At 49.5% G+C, this 15,372-nt stretch overlaps 3 protein-coding genes across 3 annotated transcripts; 1 reads left to right on the top strand and 2 right to left on the bottom strand.

Moving 5' to 3' along the window:
- Positions 1–6,088: 6,088 nt before the first annotated feature.
- ALT_3628 (uncharacterized protein) lies at positions 6,089–6,647 on the bottom strand (the record flags this gene model as incomplete). Its single annotated transcript, XM_089599609.1, has 3 exons — positions 6,089–6,185; positions 6,248–6,309; positions 6,363–6,647. 3 exons carry the CDS (start codon positions 6,645–6,647, stop codon positions 6,089–6,091), a joined length of 444 nt encoding a protein of 147 aa, XP_089455947.1.
- Positions 6,648–9,277: 2,630 nt separating this feature from the next.
- ALT_3627 (eukaryotic translation initiation factor 3 subunit D) lies at positions 9,278–11,087 on the top strand (the record flags this gene model as incomplete). The annotated part of the gene is made up of 2 exons (XM_033556453.2): positions 9,278–9,485; positions 9,538–11,087. The coding sequence occupies 2 exons, from the start codon at positions 9,278–9,280 to the stop codon at positions 11,085–11,087; spliced, it is 1,758 nt and encodes a 585-aa protein (XP_033412344.2).
- A 1,326-nt stretch (positions 11,088–12,413) lies between these two features.
- On the bottom strand, positions 12,414–13,701 carry flbB (the record flags this gene model as incomplete). The annotated part of the gene is made up of 2 exons (XM_089599608.1): positions 12,414–13,585; positions 13,650–13,701. The coding sequence occupies 2 exons, from the start codon at positions 13,699–13,701 to the stop codon at positions 12,414–12,416; spliced, it is 1,224 nt and encodes a 407-aa protein (XP_089455946.1).
- Between the last annotated feature and the right edge of the window lie 1,671 nt (positions 13,702–15,372).

Here is a 15,372-nt window from a genome sequence, read left to right as displayed (position 1 = left end):
GTATCAGGATTTGTTTGACGATTGTTCGTAGCCTTGCCTGGCGTAGAGTATCAGAGGAAACATGGGCAAAGATCAGTAAAACACCGGCTGAGGGAGTAAAATCCCTCAAAGCAGGTCAAAAGGCTGTAATATAAAATGACAGGACTGGGAGAGCAAATTCGTACAAGGCGATGGCGGGACTGCGATCGAAGGTTGAGAACAGAAAAGCTAAGGAGAAATGGAGTTGTGATGACCAGTTGACGGGGAAAGAATTGACAGAAGTGGTGAACTAGCTCGTCAGAGTGCAGAGTAATTTATGTAAATGGTCACATTTAATCATGATCTGCCGTTGCATGGTTGATTGACACCCACGAGCGACGAGAACGGGCACGGGGGCTGTGTGTGCAGGGTGAGAAAGCCAAGAACAGAGACTGCCTCTCGAGATGACCAGTCAGGATACCTACAATGGATGTCAGGTCAGGAACGAGTCAATCATATTGCCGGCTTCGGCTCTCAAGACTACCTTTTGCTTCCAAGCTTCTTAAAATGACGTTCCTTCTCCCAGCGATGTTTACACTTGACGAAGTCAAAACTAGTGGCAAATTGCGGGTACGTCTGAGTTGAATCGTTTTATCGGACAGCTCGAGGGTGTGCCACGCTTTTCTGAAGTCGAATTCGCACTAATGGAGGTGCGGCTTGGGCGCACTCATTTGTTTTGGCCGCAATCCCGTACCTACTTCAGTACCGTAGGTAGGTGCGCCAGTAAGCAGGTGTGTAAGAGAACAGGACTCGATTATGGCCTACATCATGCACTGCGCAGTCGGCTGCATTAGCGTAGAGTGAGTCGAGTCTTTTGCGTTATCCCCGCGCTGAGAGCATCAGAGCCTTTCTCTGCTTGTCAACGATCGTTTCTTTTGCTACTGATCCTTCGTACACGGCAAAGAACTGGTGATACCGATTGTGGCCGAAGAGTCCTACAGAAGCCATACAGATATGGTCCGGCCTTTTTTTCTAGAGACGTCACTACATTTCGAGGGATGGATAGACTGAAGGAGGAAGAGAGGCATCTTCCTGGGTAGGCGACGCGGTCCTCGATGTCATCGTGGTCTAGCTAATGTGTCTAATGAGACCGAGCTCAACCGAGCCGGTGTACTTTCCTCAGATCGACCTCGCCTGCCCCCATTCTCTAAATTGCTCTCCTTTTTCCTTCCAAGCACTGCCTCGATAACTTGGTATCGGTCGCACAGCCACCAGGCGATGACTGTCAACACAGTTAGAGGAAGAGATACCACGGCTAAAATCCAGACTTGGTGAGAGATCTGCAAATTGCCCTTGTCGTTGAGATGCACAAACTCCGTTGAGAAGAAATTCTGTCCTAGTGTCAATGAGAACCTTCGTTTGCTGTTCTTTCACTTACTGATACTATTGTGGTTGGCAGATACACGAGGCCGATGATCGTCAAGACCTTGACCGCTGCGGCATCCCGAGCACTTCGAGCCTACATTAACGCATTTGTCGTCAGCCGTCTAAAAGGGATAATTAAATATATGAAGGCCGTCTGTACTGACCGCCAGCTTAACCATCTCCTCACTCTCAATACGGGAGGCATACGCAAGCTGTGTCAAAGCGGCCGCTTCTTCATAAGCAAGCAGATCTGAGAGGTGCAAGCACTGCGCAACAGGTCATAAGGGTGACAAATTCTCTGGTTCGAGGTGGTAGATATCTTACCAGTTGCTCTGTAGATTGAACGCGCTCTCTTAGCACTTTCGCGCGGTTCAAAGATGTCTGAGCTTCTGCAGCACACTCTTCAAATCCTTCGATCTCGTGACTACAGAGGCAAGAGCCTGGGCCATTGCAACTGGTTTGGCAGTGCCGTCTGCAGGCCTTGCCGATACGACTGATAGAGTCAACCATTGTCTGGAGGATAACCAGCATATCGGTGATGTAATCTTCCAATTGCTTCAGACGCTGCCGGTCTTCGGCGCTGACATATATGCTGCGGGGCTCCCCATTCTTTCCTCTCTGGAGGATATCAAGGACTAAAACTCGGTTTGCCTGGAATCCATCTTGGTTAGTTATCTCTCTTGATATTTGCATCTGACAATAAATAGTAAAAGCCAGCAGCATACTATTTGTTTGGACTCGGCCTCTAGCCAGGCCTGATAGTCCATCCAGCCTTTCAAACTGTCCCTGACGATGCATTCATGGATAAGAAAATCCTGGCGACATGTGTCATCCTGAGACACGTTTTCGGGGAGACGGTACGCGATGGATTTTTCCGCCGCATGCGAAGGCGCAATGAGGATGAAGACAGACGTGCTGCGTATCGAGAATTGACTATGTCGGTTGGGATATACCATTTTGTGGTAAACTCCCGTTTGACGTATCGACCATGGACACACTCCTCTATCCGTCGGACTATTATTGGGTTCCACACGTCGGATCACGTAGGCGAGCTCTATCCCATCAGTCAACGCCCCTCCCTCTTAGAAGCACTCAAGAGAGTACAGGGATCCTCACCATCCACTCGGCTGTGCGTATTTTGCTCGTTGTTCGCTCGGAAAGGTGGGAAATCGTACTCATTCTCCTGGAATTTGATCCCAAACGTCAATATACATCGCCAAAAGTGATCAAACACATTATGGGCTGCTAAGAGGTGCTCGATAGTCTCGTATGAGATGTCCAGCGTCGTCCAAGATCGTAGATGGCGGACTGTGTAGATCTGAATGCAGCTAGAGGCATAGTTGTCCGTCTGTAACGGGAAGAATTACCAATTAGCAGGGATTCCTTTAAGAGCTGTTCTTCGACCGATGTACTTCTTCGACTTGGCGTAACTCTGAGATGCCATTGATTTTGACCGGTGATTCCGGTCGAACAGACCATCGGCCGTTGATATCTCTCGACTTGAATATTGACGTGAGTTCCAGTTGCGGTCGATTATTATGGGTCTTGAAGAGCCGGTCTCTTCTGGACTGAATTTTGTCCATCAAATATTGATCGACCCGAGTCTGATCAGACAGGCGGACCATGGTGGGGGTGTCTGGTGCGATAATGTCGCAGCCGATCTGGCTCTTGACTGCATACGTGGCATGGCATCCTATATACCACTCGACAAGGAGCCGAGCTCTGTGACTCTGGTATGTTACTACATAGGATTCAATGTCTACTTTACTTAACGTGAGGCTTAGTTGAGGCGCAAGAAGGCGCCTGTGTCTCTTTAACCACGCGTTGAAGAGTCAGATCGTGATGACTCCCATTTGACGAGGCGGACACCTTGCCCGTGCCGTATTCTGTCTCTTTCAGCCCCTGAAGGCAGAATAATGGAGTAGACTAAGGCACTACGGAGACGACGTTTGTTTGGCGATCAGGCTGAAGATGGTGGGAAAGATTACGGGCGATACGCTTTGTGCTACCGGCAAACTCGGCCAAAACGACGAGGGGCTGCCTGCCAGCTTCCTGTCTGGCCAAGGCATGTTCTGCGCTAGGTAGTGTGACCAACCGCCACGAAATTCCTTTATCAGTTATCGACTAGGTTGGTATTGCTCAGGTCTACGGCATGTGCCTGTATATATGATTGGTCATAATTCAATGATGATCCCTGTTTCATGCAAGTGGGCAGTCAGACCGTCACGATGACCCAGGGCTATGCAGACCTAGAAATCGCCTCCGGGAAGACTGCTACGATCAGAAGATGCCCATGGAGAGGAGAGGTATGTATATGGTGTGACCAGCCACCAATCAATTCCATTATATCATCGTACAAGCTACCCCGAATATAGGCAATATGAAGTCGTCCGACGGGCTGATTGGGAGCCCGAAGCAGAACAATCTGAAGCAAGCGTATTAGGGGTGTGCCACCAGTTCCACCGGTATGTACCCATGCAGATTCCCGTAGGTCCAAATCTCTCTCTGGTCGGTTCATTGAAAACCTCGTATTCAGTGTGTTTTGAGTCTTTGCCCTCATGTTTCGAATGTTCAGTCCAGCGCGGCCTGCAGCTAAAAGTACACCCGGCAGTCATTGATCATATCCTGTATTGGAGATCAGTCTGTTGAGCAGGCTGACAAAAAACAAAAACACAAAAGGAAAAGGCAATCAACACTCACATCTATCGAAACCGACGTTTGCTCTCTTTGATGGTCGGGAATGTAAATTTTGTATTGATCCAGGCGTAACTGTTGCAAACTGATCAGGATTTTCCTGGTATTGCTCATCGAACAAATGGCAAGTCACCTCTACTCGAAAATTTGACTGACCATATTCTTTCCTGAGCATTTTCACCAGTTTCCGGGGATCCATATATTTCCCCTCGACGATTCGAAAGGGGGTGGGGCTGTAAGGACAACTTCGGCTCATGTTAGGATGCCTGAACGTATATTTCTAAGATTTACCACAAGAACAAAAGAGCACAAGAGAAAGACGATATGCGTATATGAGCTGTCAACCATACTTGATAGAAGCCATAGCTACGCTAACGATGGGGATGAGCATTTTAAGTATCAACCCGTCTCTGACATCTCCAGCAATGATAAGCAACACCCCTTGCGAAACTTGCCATGCTGTTGAACACACTTGTGCAATCCACATCCTTCGTTCCGAGGCTCCTACAGCCACCACTTTTAGAGATCCAATAAGAGGGTACATGTGTCAGCCCGATCCATCAGAATCAGGCTGAGTGGTACATGACAAAATATCATCCTAGCGCGAGAAAGCAATATTAGCGCCTTGTGACTCTTTAACGCAGACGCACCCAACAAAGCCGTCATCGACGTCCAGTCATCAAGGACTCATCCCTTCCAATATTGCATGTGAGCAGCCAACCAACCTGTGTAAGACTCTGCGGCGCTGAGATGTACCATATGCCCATCTTTATCTGCGAGTAGCATTAGCCTGTTACTGCAGGGTGGTGGCTTGCACAGCCCCAGGCGACGCGGGATGACGGGAAGTCAAAGCAAGCAGACAGGGGGGACGATTCTGCGAGAAACAAACACGAGGCGGACTCATCCAAACTACTCCACAAGGCATAGGGCAGAGTCTTGGAACATGGACGAGTAGGTACTCCATACTTACTTGGACCGTGTAGGTCTTCCTGGGAAAACGTGCCCTCAGCAGCGCCAGTAGCTTCTGTTCGTCGATATAGCGGTTCGTGAATGACTGCTCAACCATTGCTTCGTTTGCGCCTTTGGCTTGGTTTGGGTCTGGTCAGGTCATCGGGTGATGCTGATGCTGATGCGATGCTGATCCCCTTGATTATGGGTATGGGCTGGGGTTCTAGTTAGGCATGGTGTTGGATTCAGCCTTGATTTATGTGGTGTTCTTGCTTGATTGAGCCGCATCTCGTCTCTCGTTGCTTGAGATTAAGTGACCGGCCCATGATAATGCGGTGTCTTTGTTTGCTTGTTCGTGTTATGGATGCGTGGATGGGTGTTCGATGCGGATTTGCCGGCGGATATGGGGGACAGGATGCCGTGGAGGTGGAAGTAGATAGGATTGGAGATCGTTGGCGACGTGGTGCATAGGAGTTGGAACAGGGGCGGATGGATGGGTGCAAGGCTGCATCAGGCTGTAATGCAATACCTTAGTTATGCAATGATGGCAGATGACCAAAGATTTCTAAAGAAGGAATAAGAAATGGCTACTGGGGTGTCTACCTTGTCGAGCTGTTATTGATTGCCTTGCGTACTATAGGTTGCATTGTGTAGGTCACTGGATGTTTCATGTAGCATGTTTATTAGTCTGATACATTGTTGATTGGCAACAAGAACTGATTGGCCGTATCTTAATCTCCATGCATTGTAGGCTTCGTGTCCCGTCAATTGCGTATATTGGTTCAAAACAGAGGGAGGGGGGTCCTCTATCAAGGCAATAGCCTAATCTTCGAAGTGGGCAGGAGACCTGAAGTATATCTTGTTGTGTTTAATCAGGTCGCTTTAATGGGGACCTTTAAGATAAATGGAGGATTAGATTGCTCGAAAAAATCAGCATATTTATCAGCTGTGAATCAATTTCTCTTCCAGAAATACCAGCATTAAAACAAAATCAAAATTTATATAAGTACAATCGAATGGCAAATCCGCACTCATTTCCTGACCTTCTATCCGGGCTCGACACTCAAATGGTCAAATTGAGCGACGACACTTGATAGATATTCTTGAACCTCAAGACCGCGTACTTAAAGCTTAGAGCAGCCGAGAGCAAGGGTACCACCCTGTGATCTAAGTTAGGACCGATGGTTCTCAAGAGCCAATGGAATCTGGGGAAGAGACATACCAAGAGGTTGGCCTCAGTGCAGCATTGAGGAGCAGAGGAACATTCTTCAGTCCATGGGTGACCTTTACAGCAAATCCGTTAGCACAGGTTGATTGGCAGAGTATATTGGGGTCACCTCACAGAGCAGTCCAACGGAACCAACTATCTGGGCAGCATTGATGCCAAGAGTGAGCAGAATAGGGTCCAAAATGGGGTCCAGGGGAGTGGTCAAGGAGCCGCAGCACAGTTTGGGTTCAACGCATTGGGACAAATCTGTGGCGGTCTCCTGGCCCTCAACTCCATGGACTTGGCCAGCGATCTCCTCCACCTGCGACTTCAGCGCGGAAGCGGTAGGATCCTCAACAGGAATGGCCGCGGTGACGGCTACAAGTGTGAGAGAGGTGAGAATGCAGAGCTTCATATTGGATGGGTTGATAGCTTTGGTGAGATATGCGGAGATAGAGGATTTTTGAGAGACTCGGTTGGAGAGTGTCTTGATTTGTGAGAAGGACCTCTAGTGATCTCGAGGTTTTTATATCCTCACTGGCAAAGGAAGTTACCAAGGGAGCCCTCTGAGGGAATATATGAGATGGTCCTTTAATCCAATCATGCTGTCATGATCCTTATCTCGAACATCCGGAAATATGAGGTTGGGCCACGAGGCCCAGTGAGTATACAACGATATTCAACCGGAAAGACGGCGCTGATAACCAGCGTCACATTTGCAAGATTCGGTTTAGAGAAGATCTGCCGATAAAAGGATTCAAGATAAGCGGAACGAGTTTGAGAATAGATAGAGAACATTAATGCTGCAACCGAGAACCAAGGATACATCAAAACTCGGCACTGAGAAGAGCGTCCCCAGGGGCCACTGTTTCTCAATGGAACGTTTTAATCAGGTCCGTAGCAGTTTCGGAGGCGGACGGCACAGAAGGCCAAGAATAGGTAAATCCAATATTTCAGCAAAAGATTAGTAGTTCGAGGGAATAGAGTGATCCAGCAACTCATGTGGGAATTCCTTATCTCAGTGGATCTGGAACCCCAAGGCAATTCTGGGCTGGCGTCGAATCGGATCAATGATAAGCTGATGATCGACAGCAAGGTACGGGCGATCTACAGAGTCTATGGAGTCTCAATGATAAAGAGCTGCATAGAGCATAAAGTACTCCATTCTGAGGCTTTAATTGGGACCTAAGCGAAGCATTGACACAATAATTGAATTGTTTTGGTTCTGATGATCTGCATGGTGGCGCTCGCTAGTCCCACGTACCCGTTCTTGGATAGCTGGGCGAATGGGGTCTGAATCATGTGCAGAAACGAGAGTTCTAAGCAATGATTAGAGTCATAAACCAAGCATAAAGGGTTGATGAAATCACGGGTAAAATGTAAGGCGAGAGAGAGCATGTTACCGAGGATGCCAAAATGCGAGCTAATGTTCTGAATGTACTTGGCGAGTTGCAGTGCAAGAGACAGGAGCAATTATAGGTGATAAAAGATGCGCACTCGTTGCAGGCATAACCATGGTCTGCATCTGGGGCTAGTTCGACGTCTTTTAGTGCCTCAATAATGTTGCAAAACTTCCAGAAACATCTCTCTTGAATTGAAGACATCTGATTTCTTTTCAAGGAGCACCTGCTGTCTTGTGTTCAGCATTTCAGTCTTCCATTCGGGTGCTTTCAGACTTGGAATATCATCGTCTTTTCCATCTTTATTGAGTTCATCGAGTTCCTCGTCGCCAGTGTCCTTCTCTTGGGTAGTGGCTTGTGTTGTTGTTGTCGTTGTGCCATTTTTGATCACCCCTGGCCTTTTCGTCTTTGATTGTCCGTCCGCTGACTGGGCCTTTGTCTTTACAGCAATCCCCTCGCCTGGATCATCGTTTAGGTGGCATCTGGAAAAGGCATTGCCAGGTGGGGCTTAGAGCACATTCCATCGCGTTTTGTTCCCATGATTGCTGTGCCACCATATGTCTTATTGATGTATAACTGTGCGTCCATTTTGTAACCAGCCTTTTACGGCCCACACGATCCTGTCTATAATCTCATAAGAAGTTCTTACCAAAGAAGAAACCCCTCCCATGATTGCAGGTTGATGCTCCTGACATTAGAGTGAAAGCATGCCAGGTGATCCGCAGCGTCCCAGTCGCCTTTCTTGGGCTGTGGCATCCTCTACTTCAGGACAGCGTGCGAATTACCGCTCAGATCCAGTTCTAAAAGTCGACGATCCTTTTGCCTCGCTCCTTCGTATGCTCTTGCCTCAAGTGATTATTCCAGAAATCTACCCACCAGGACCTCACCATTTCCGAACGAAGCCGTCCAAGCCATTCGTCATTGTCCTCGAGGTTGATTACGTCCTGTAATTTCTTCTTGGTGCTTTCCACTTTCTTTGCTTTTGGGTCTGCGTCCCTCTGTTTAGTATCGGGTATGTCCATGGAGTTAAAATCAAATTGTGGTTCGACATCTGCTGCGTTGCGCATGGTGGATGTTGGAAAAGGGTTTCTGGCAGATGGGGAGATGGAGCTGGAGAGATGAGAAGTGGAAGATGAGGCTCTATATAATATGTTCAATACTTGACATTCACTGCTTTCAATGGACAGAGTGAATAGAGTCAAGGCCAGTGAATAATACGAATGAACTGAGATAATAGTAAGAGGTTGATAATCCTTCATATTAGTCTTAACCTTAATTTTCTTTCACTTTTTTTCACATTACTTTTTGTTTTAAAATATAAAATAGATCTACTACTATAGAATCTGGTGATCGTGCAGTATTAATTCACTGTCAATGCAGACTATGGAGTAGAGCAGGTTGAATGATGAAGCTATACACTGTAAGGAGTTAGATATTCCCAATTAGGTATAGTGTTGGTGGCGCTCAAAGCGAGTGTGGCTGATGCAGCCAAGGCCACCAGCCACAGGGACACACAACCCGCAACACAAAAATTCGGGATCGCGAGAATCGTCCCGCCGCCAGCGCACACACCGTTCGCCGTTTCTTCTTGATACCACCGACGTTTTCTGTCACTAGGTATCTATCCTAGTATCGATCAGACATCATGGCGCCTATGTCCATTGCAGAACTCGTGGCTGCCCTCCCCGCTGAGGACACCTGGGGCCCCGCCACTCCCTCCGACAACATGCTCGATGGTGTTCCCTACGCTCCCTTCTCAAAGGGTGACAAGCTTGGCCGTATGGCTGACTGGACCGGGGATGGCAAGGACCGTGACAGGGGTGGTCGTCAGGCCTACAACCGGAATTACAGAGGTGAGTCCAATTGTCCTGCACGTCTTTGAGATGGTGTACTGACCCCGACCAGATCAACAGGTTTACGGCGCAGGCACCTCCAGCTTGTTCAACATCCAGGTCGCCGAGGACGAGTCTTCCTTCTCCGTTGTTGACAACACCCGCACATCGACCAAGCGTACCTTCGCCCGTGGTGGCGGCACTGTCTTCCGTGGCCGCGGTCAGCGTGGTGTCGGCCAGAGAGGTGGTCGCGCTGGCTTCCAGAGAGTCGGTGCTGGCCGTGGCCAGGGCGGCGATCGCTACTACGACAACCGCTCTGCACGCGGCAACCGTGGCCGTCGTTTTGGCTGGAAGGACTATGACAAGCCGCAGAGAACCCGTGAGCCCTCGGTCAACGTCCGTCCCGACTGGACCATGCTGGAGGAGGTTGACTTCAACCGGCTGTCCAAGTTGAACCTTGAGGCTCCCGAGGGTGAGGATCTGGACTCCTATGGTTTCCTCTACTACTACGACCGGTCCTACGACAAGGCGCCCGTCAAGAACGCCGAGCGCAAGCTGCAGGCCATGGAACGTGCCGCTTACAACGTCACCACTTCTCAGGATCCTGTTATCCAGGAGCTCGCCGAGAAGAACGAGGCGACCGTCTTCGCCACCTCGGACATCCTGTCCATGCTCATGTGCGCTCCTCGCAGTCTCTACTCGTGGGATATCGTTATTGTCCACCAGGGCAACAAGATCTACTTCGACAAGCGCGAGGGTGCTTCCATCGACTTGGTCACCGTCAACGAGAACGCCGTGGATGCCCCTATGGAGTCGACTGACTCTTCCGGCAAGCAGGAGTCACTCAACACCCCCAGTGCTCTTGCTCTGGAGGCCACATTCATCAACCACAACTTTGCTCTGCAGACCGTGGTGGAATCCGAGGAGTCCAAGGTCACCTTCAGCCACCCGAACCCCTTCTACAATGCCGCCGAGGAGACGGAACCTCTTGCCTCCAAGGGATACAAGTACAGACGGTTCGACCTGTCCCTGCAGGGTGACGAGGAGCCTCTCAACATGATCGTCCGTACCGAGGTCGACGCCGTCATGAAGAACCCCGTCAGCGGCGAGGACCAGCAGCTGATCGTCAAGGCTCTCAACGAGTTCGACAGCAAGGCCCCCGGCTCCGGTGGCGCTCTGGACTGGCGCAGCAAGCTCTGGTCTCAGCGCGGTGCCGTCGTGGCCACCGAGATGAAGAACAACAGCATCAAGCTCGCCCGCTGGACCACCCAGGCCATCCTCGCCAAGGCCGACGCCATGAAGCTTGGTTTCGTCTCGCGTGCCAACCCCCGCTCCGCCACCTCCCACGTCATCCTTGGTGTTGTCGGCTACAAGCCCCGTGAGTTCGCTGCCCAGATGAACCTGAACCTCGGCAACGGATGGGGTATCGTCCGTACTATCGTCGACCGTATCCGCGCCCTCGATGCCGAAGAGGAGGAGGACAAGGTCAAGAAGTACGTCCTTATCAAGGACCCCAACCGCCCTGTCATCCGTCTGTACAGCGTGCCCTCCAACACTTTCGAGGAGGACGACGAGGCCGCCGAGGAGCAGGAGGAGAAGGCCGAGGAGGAGTCCGAGGAGTAGATCTGTTGATGTGATTGATTTGCCATGATCGCACGGAGTATTATGATGTCTTTCCGATTATAGTCTGCATATTCAAAAGTTGCTTAGATTGATGGCATGTCAGCCATTGCAAGACTGCCTTTCACCTTGGTCTACATAATCATTCCTGCTCCAGAGTACTGTAATTTTCGGTATTTTCTCATTTACAATATCCATCTTCTTCCATAGAGATAGCAAAGCCGTACGGTTTATTCCCCCTGTCGTCAAGACTTTCCCGCTCGGAGTTTCTTCCCAAAACGTCAACCCTCCTTCTCGACTCGTTCTCCACAATAGGCTCCTCCGAAGAAGTGAAACAAGCCAAACCTTGATCCCCAGTCCGGTGCGGCCGCACTCCGCATTCCGCACGGACAACCCGTTCGTTCCCAGCATATTGAGCCCTATCAAGGTTTCAGTTCCAGTAGATCAATCCAGATTGTCAATGACCATGGATTCCAGGATCGAGAGTACACCAAAACTACGCATTTTCACTCCGTAGCTTCAACTAGATTCTAGCAAGGGGCTAAAATATGGATCATTCGATCTTAAGAATCGCAGTCATGCGTTAGGATCGCTAGCCAGGACAACTGGCCGATTACCGGGTTGGGAAGGAGGTTTACTACTACTAGCACTGGGGAATATGGTACGTGATGGGACGTTGTTGATCATTGCAGTGAAATTTTTCTGTGGGTGATGTGGGGATGCGGCATGGTTTTGTCTCGAAATTGGAGTATGAATAAGGGACTGTAGGTGTGTAATATGCAGGCGCGGTAGCGTGCAAACTGCAGGACTGCAGGTTGTTGACTGCAGGTCCTTGCCTGTGTGCTGGATTGGTTAAGAATGCTGTCAGGGCGGGAGAGGTCGAGTCTGAAAGGCTGTACGTGGATGTCTAGATCGTAGGGTAAAACCCATCTTGATATACGTGACCGACTTCAACAGTTCAATGAAAAGCTAGCGAGTAGCTGTTTTACATGCCATACTTTGGCCTGCAGAAATTAGACATGAGGATCGAGGTAATCCTCGGGCTGAATCCGAAAAAAAAGGGAAGACCAGTAGAGACAAAGGTCAAAGGGGGGTCGAAGGGCAAAGAGTGGCAAGTCAGGCATCCCAGACGCCAGAAGATAAAAGAACCAAGAACCAGTCATCTGTTCCATGAAAGAAAAAAAAAAGAAAAGAAAAGAAAAGAAACGAAAGGAGGTTAAAAAAGAAAGAATCGCCAAACCTTCCATTCACTTACATCCACTTTTTCTGAGAAGAAAAGAACTCCACACTCCCCAGTCCGCTTGAGAAAAAGAGGTATCAGATATCGCATCACGAGTACATCGTATCGTCGCCCGCGCAGGAGAACCTGGTATCCACCTTGGTCCCCAAGACACTGCTTAGGCAGTCCATGAGCTCAAAGTCTTCGACAACGGCTCCAAAGCCATAACATCGCACTTTGGTGTTGAGCGTCTCAATGATGATCTTGACATCATCCTTGGTCAGGGTGCGGTACAGTTCGTGGTTCTTCAGACACTGCAGCGCCATGATTGGGGTGATCTGGCCCTCTGTCACTAGCTGTCGGCTGAGATTGAGTAGAGTTGTCAGGTTTGCATGCGGAAGATCGTAGGTTTTGTGTGGATAGGCTTGCTCTGGCGTTGTGTTGGCAATGTAACTCGGCGGGGGGCAGGTGGCCATCAGAGCGTGGCCTGAGAATGGCATGTCCTCGTCATCTGCTTCGGTGACAGATCTTCGACACAAATAGTCGGTGTGTTCGCGGCATGGGGATTCCAATCTGCACTTGTTAGCATTGATAGATAAAGACGGGTAGGCGCGGGCGGCATACGTGAGTATAAAATCGATCTGAAGCTGGGGGTCCACCTCGAATATACCCCCAACAGCCTGGACAGGTTCTTGATTTCGAGCAATGGCCGATAGATCGAGATTGGCTGGTATCTCGCACGACGAAGCCGTCATGGAAATAGGGGGTGGAGGAGTGATTTCGTGCGTGGGGGATATATCCACCCGTTCCATCCCATTCGCCAGAGGACTCACGTCTGACGAGACGTTCGATACTGTGGTTGGTGGTGTGGTATAGGTGTTGCCGTTGGAGGCTGCTGGTGCTGCCGGCGCCTGAGATACCACACTACTACCGGCCAACGGGCTCGACTGGAAACCTCGGCCTGCTGAGCGTCGTTGCGCCCTGCGACGCTCCAACTCCGCCTCAAATTGAATCCCATGGGCGGTAAGAAGTTCCTTCAAGATCGCATTCTCATCGTTCACCGTCTGCAGCATTTCTCGATGTTGGACAACGGCGAGGTTCGCTGCAGACATCTCCTGAGTGAAAGCCTCCCGGAGTCGGGAAACTTCAGTTTCCAGGGACCGGATGTATTGCTCTTTGCGCTCGCGGTGGGTTCTTTGTGCCTGCCGATTCAATTCCTGTCGTCGTGTCAAGGCAGGCCTGCTGTCTGGCTTGGGACCTCGTCGTTTGGCGGGTTGGCCATCTAGTAGGTACCATCCTGATTAACGATGGCCAGAAAGGCACCCAGAAAGATATGGAATACAAACCTCGGGTAACCTTTTTCTGCCCTCCAAAAAACTGAAAGAAGTTTGTGCTCATTGAGGTGGGGGTTTTCAAGCTGGTTTGTGAGGGGGCTCCTGCAATAGCATCTGATTAGCACATGTATGTATACTAAAACTCATCACGAAGAAGCAGGCAGCAACAGATCTAAGAGAGCCCGACGACATCACTCTGAAGCATTCCGGAACTGACAAACCGAATGGATGGAATGTCATCTGATCAATGATAATCGACCCTGCATGGCCAGAGAATGTCCATCTCCGAGTTTGACATGACGATCACCCGGCCACATTCCATGAATTTGGAATTAAGCATTGCGGATGGTTCATATTGCACATGGGTAAAACAATGGGGCTTGTGATGGCTGAAGTACACCGGCGGCCAAGGAGGTACAATGATTTGAGATCCAAGAACACGAACGCGGAGGGTTATGACCTACCCCGTGTGTGTCCATAGTCCACGGGCACAACCCCTCCGTTCATCGAAGCCATTGTGGTGATATTTGTCTGCGAACAGGCTCAGAGATGTCGGATGCGACCGGCGCGTTTCACAGTAGATGGAGGATCGCAACTTCGATTGGACGTGGTCGAGAACTAACGGCGGCTCTAAGAATACCCTTGGGCGTAAATATTGGCATTCAAAGCATCTAGACAGTCTGTCAGTTTTCTCCTAAAGATTATACGAGAAAGAATATATGGCGCCCGGCGTTCTCACCATTGAAACACCATTGGAACTTCAACTCCCACGATTTGAACGTACGGAGCGAACAGTTAAGTCTTCCCCGATGCGCACACGATAGAATAGAGTTAAAGAGCAGGTCACGATTTGCAAAGCGATGGCTGTGAGAAGTCCAGTCGATCCTTAAGATTGCCAAGTGATGGAAGGACAATGAAGAACAAACGAAATGATAAAGGAACGGAGAGTGCAGTGACGGATAGTGCAGCAACGCAGAGATGGAAAAGTGATGAGTTCAAGGAATGGATTTTTTTAAGGTTTCGAACGGTTTTTGGAGTCTGAAAGGCAGAGAGGGCCACAAGACTAAGAAGAGGAGTGGAAGACGAACGGGGAGTGGGACGGGGAACTAGGAGTGGGAGAAGACTTGAGAAAGATCGACTGAAAGTGTACGGAGTCGACTAAAGTGACTGGTAAAGTCGACGGGGCCCAGTAGGGTCGACTATTTTATTAGTATGAATGTATGATCGTGATGTAGTAGAGCTCAATTTACGGATAGATCGGTGGCTAACAACTCCATAATGCGCCTTGCGAACCATCATTCTTGTTATTATTATTATCTATCTAGAGTGCTACTACTACTACTGTAATGTGTAGATGAACTAAACTAGGAACGGGGATCCCACTTGGACCAGGTGATTGTCCATGGGCCAAGGCCAGAAACGGGGCCAACCCGCAGACACCTGATCTTTGTTGTGCGCAATCAAATAATCATGAATACTTCCATCGTTCCTCAGCGTCTACTTTACTTGATCGACTTTTTGGCTTTTTGACTTTGGAGTCTTGGATATTTGAATTCCCGACGCTAGTCATCTAGTGGTTACCACTCCGTACTATGGTAACTAGGATGAGTGGCCCGGCACACTGGAGAATGCCGGGGAGATCCGTTCCTCAATAATCTCTAAGGAATTCATTCAGTAACAATGTAGAGGGGTATTAATTTGAGATACTAATAATGCTAAGACTTGATCTGGGCTC

The sequence above is a fragment of the Aspergillus lentulus genome (genome assembly GCF_001445615.1).
Source record: "Aspergillus lentulus DNA, contig: Alt08, strain: IFM 54703, whole genome shotgun sequence".
NCBI classification, from domain to species: domain Eukaryota; kingdom Fungi; phylum Ascomycota; class Eurotiomycetes; order Eurotiales; family Aspergillaceae; genus Aspergillus; species Aspergillus lentulus.
The sequence above is the reverse complement of the archived record's forward strand: the minus strand, read 5'-3'. Positions and strand labels throughout refer to the sequence as shown.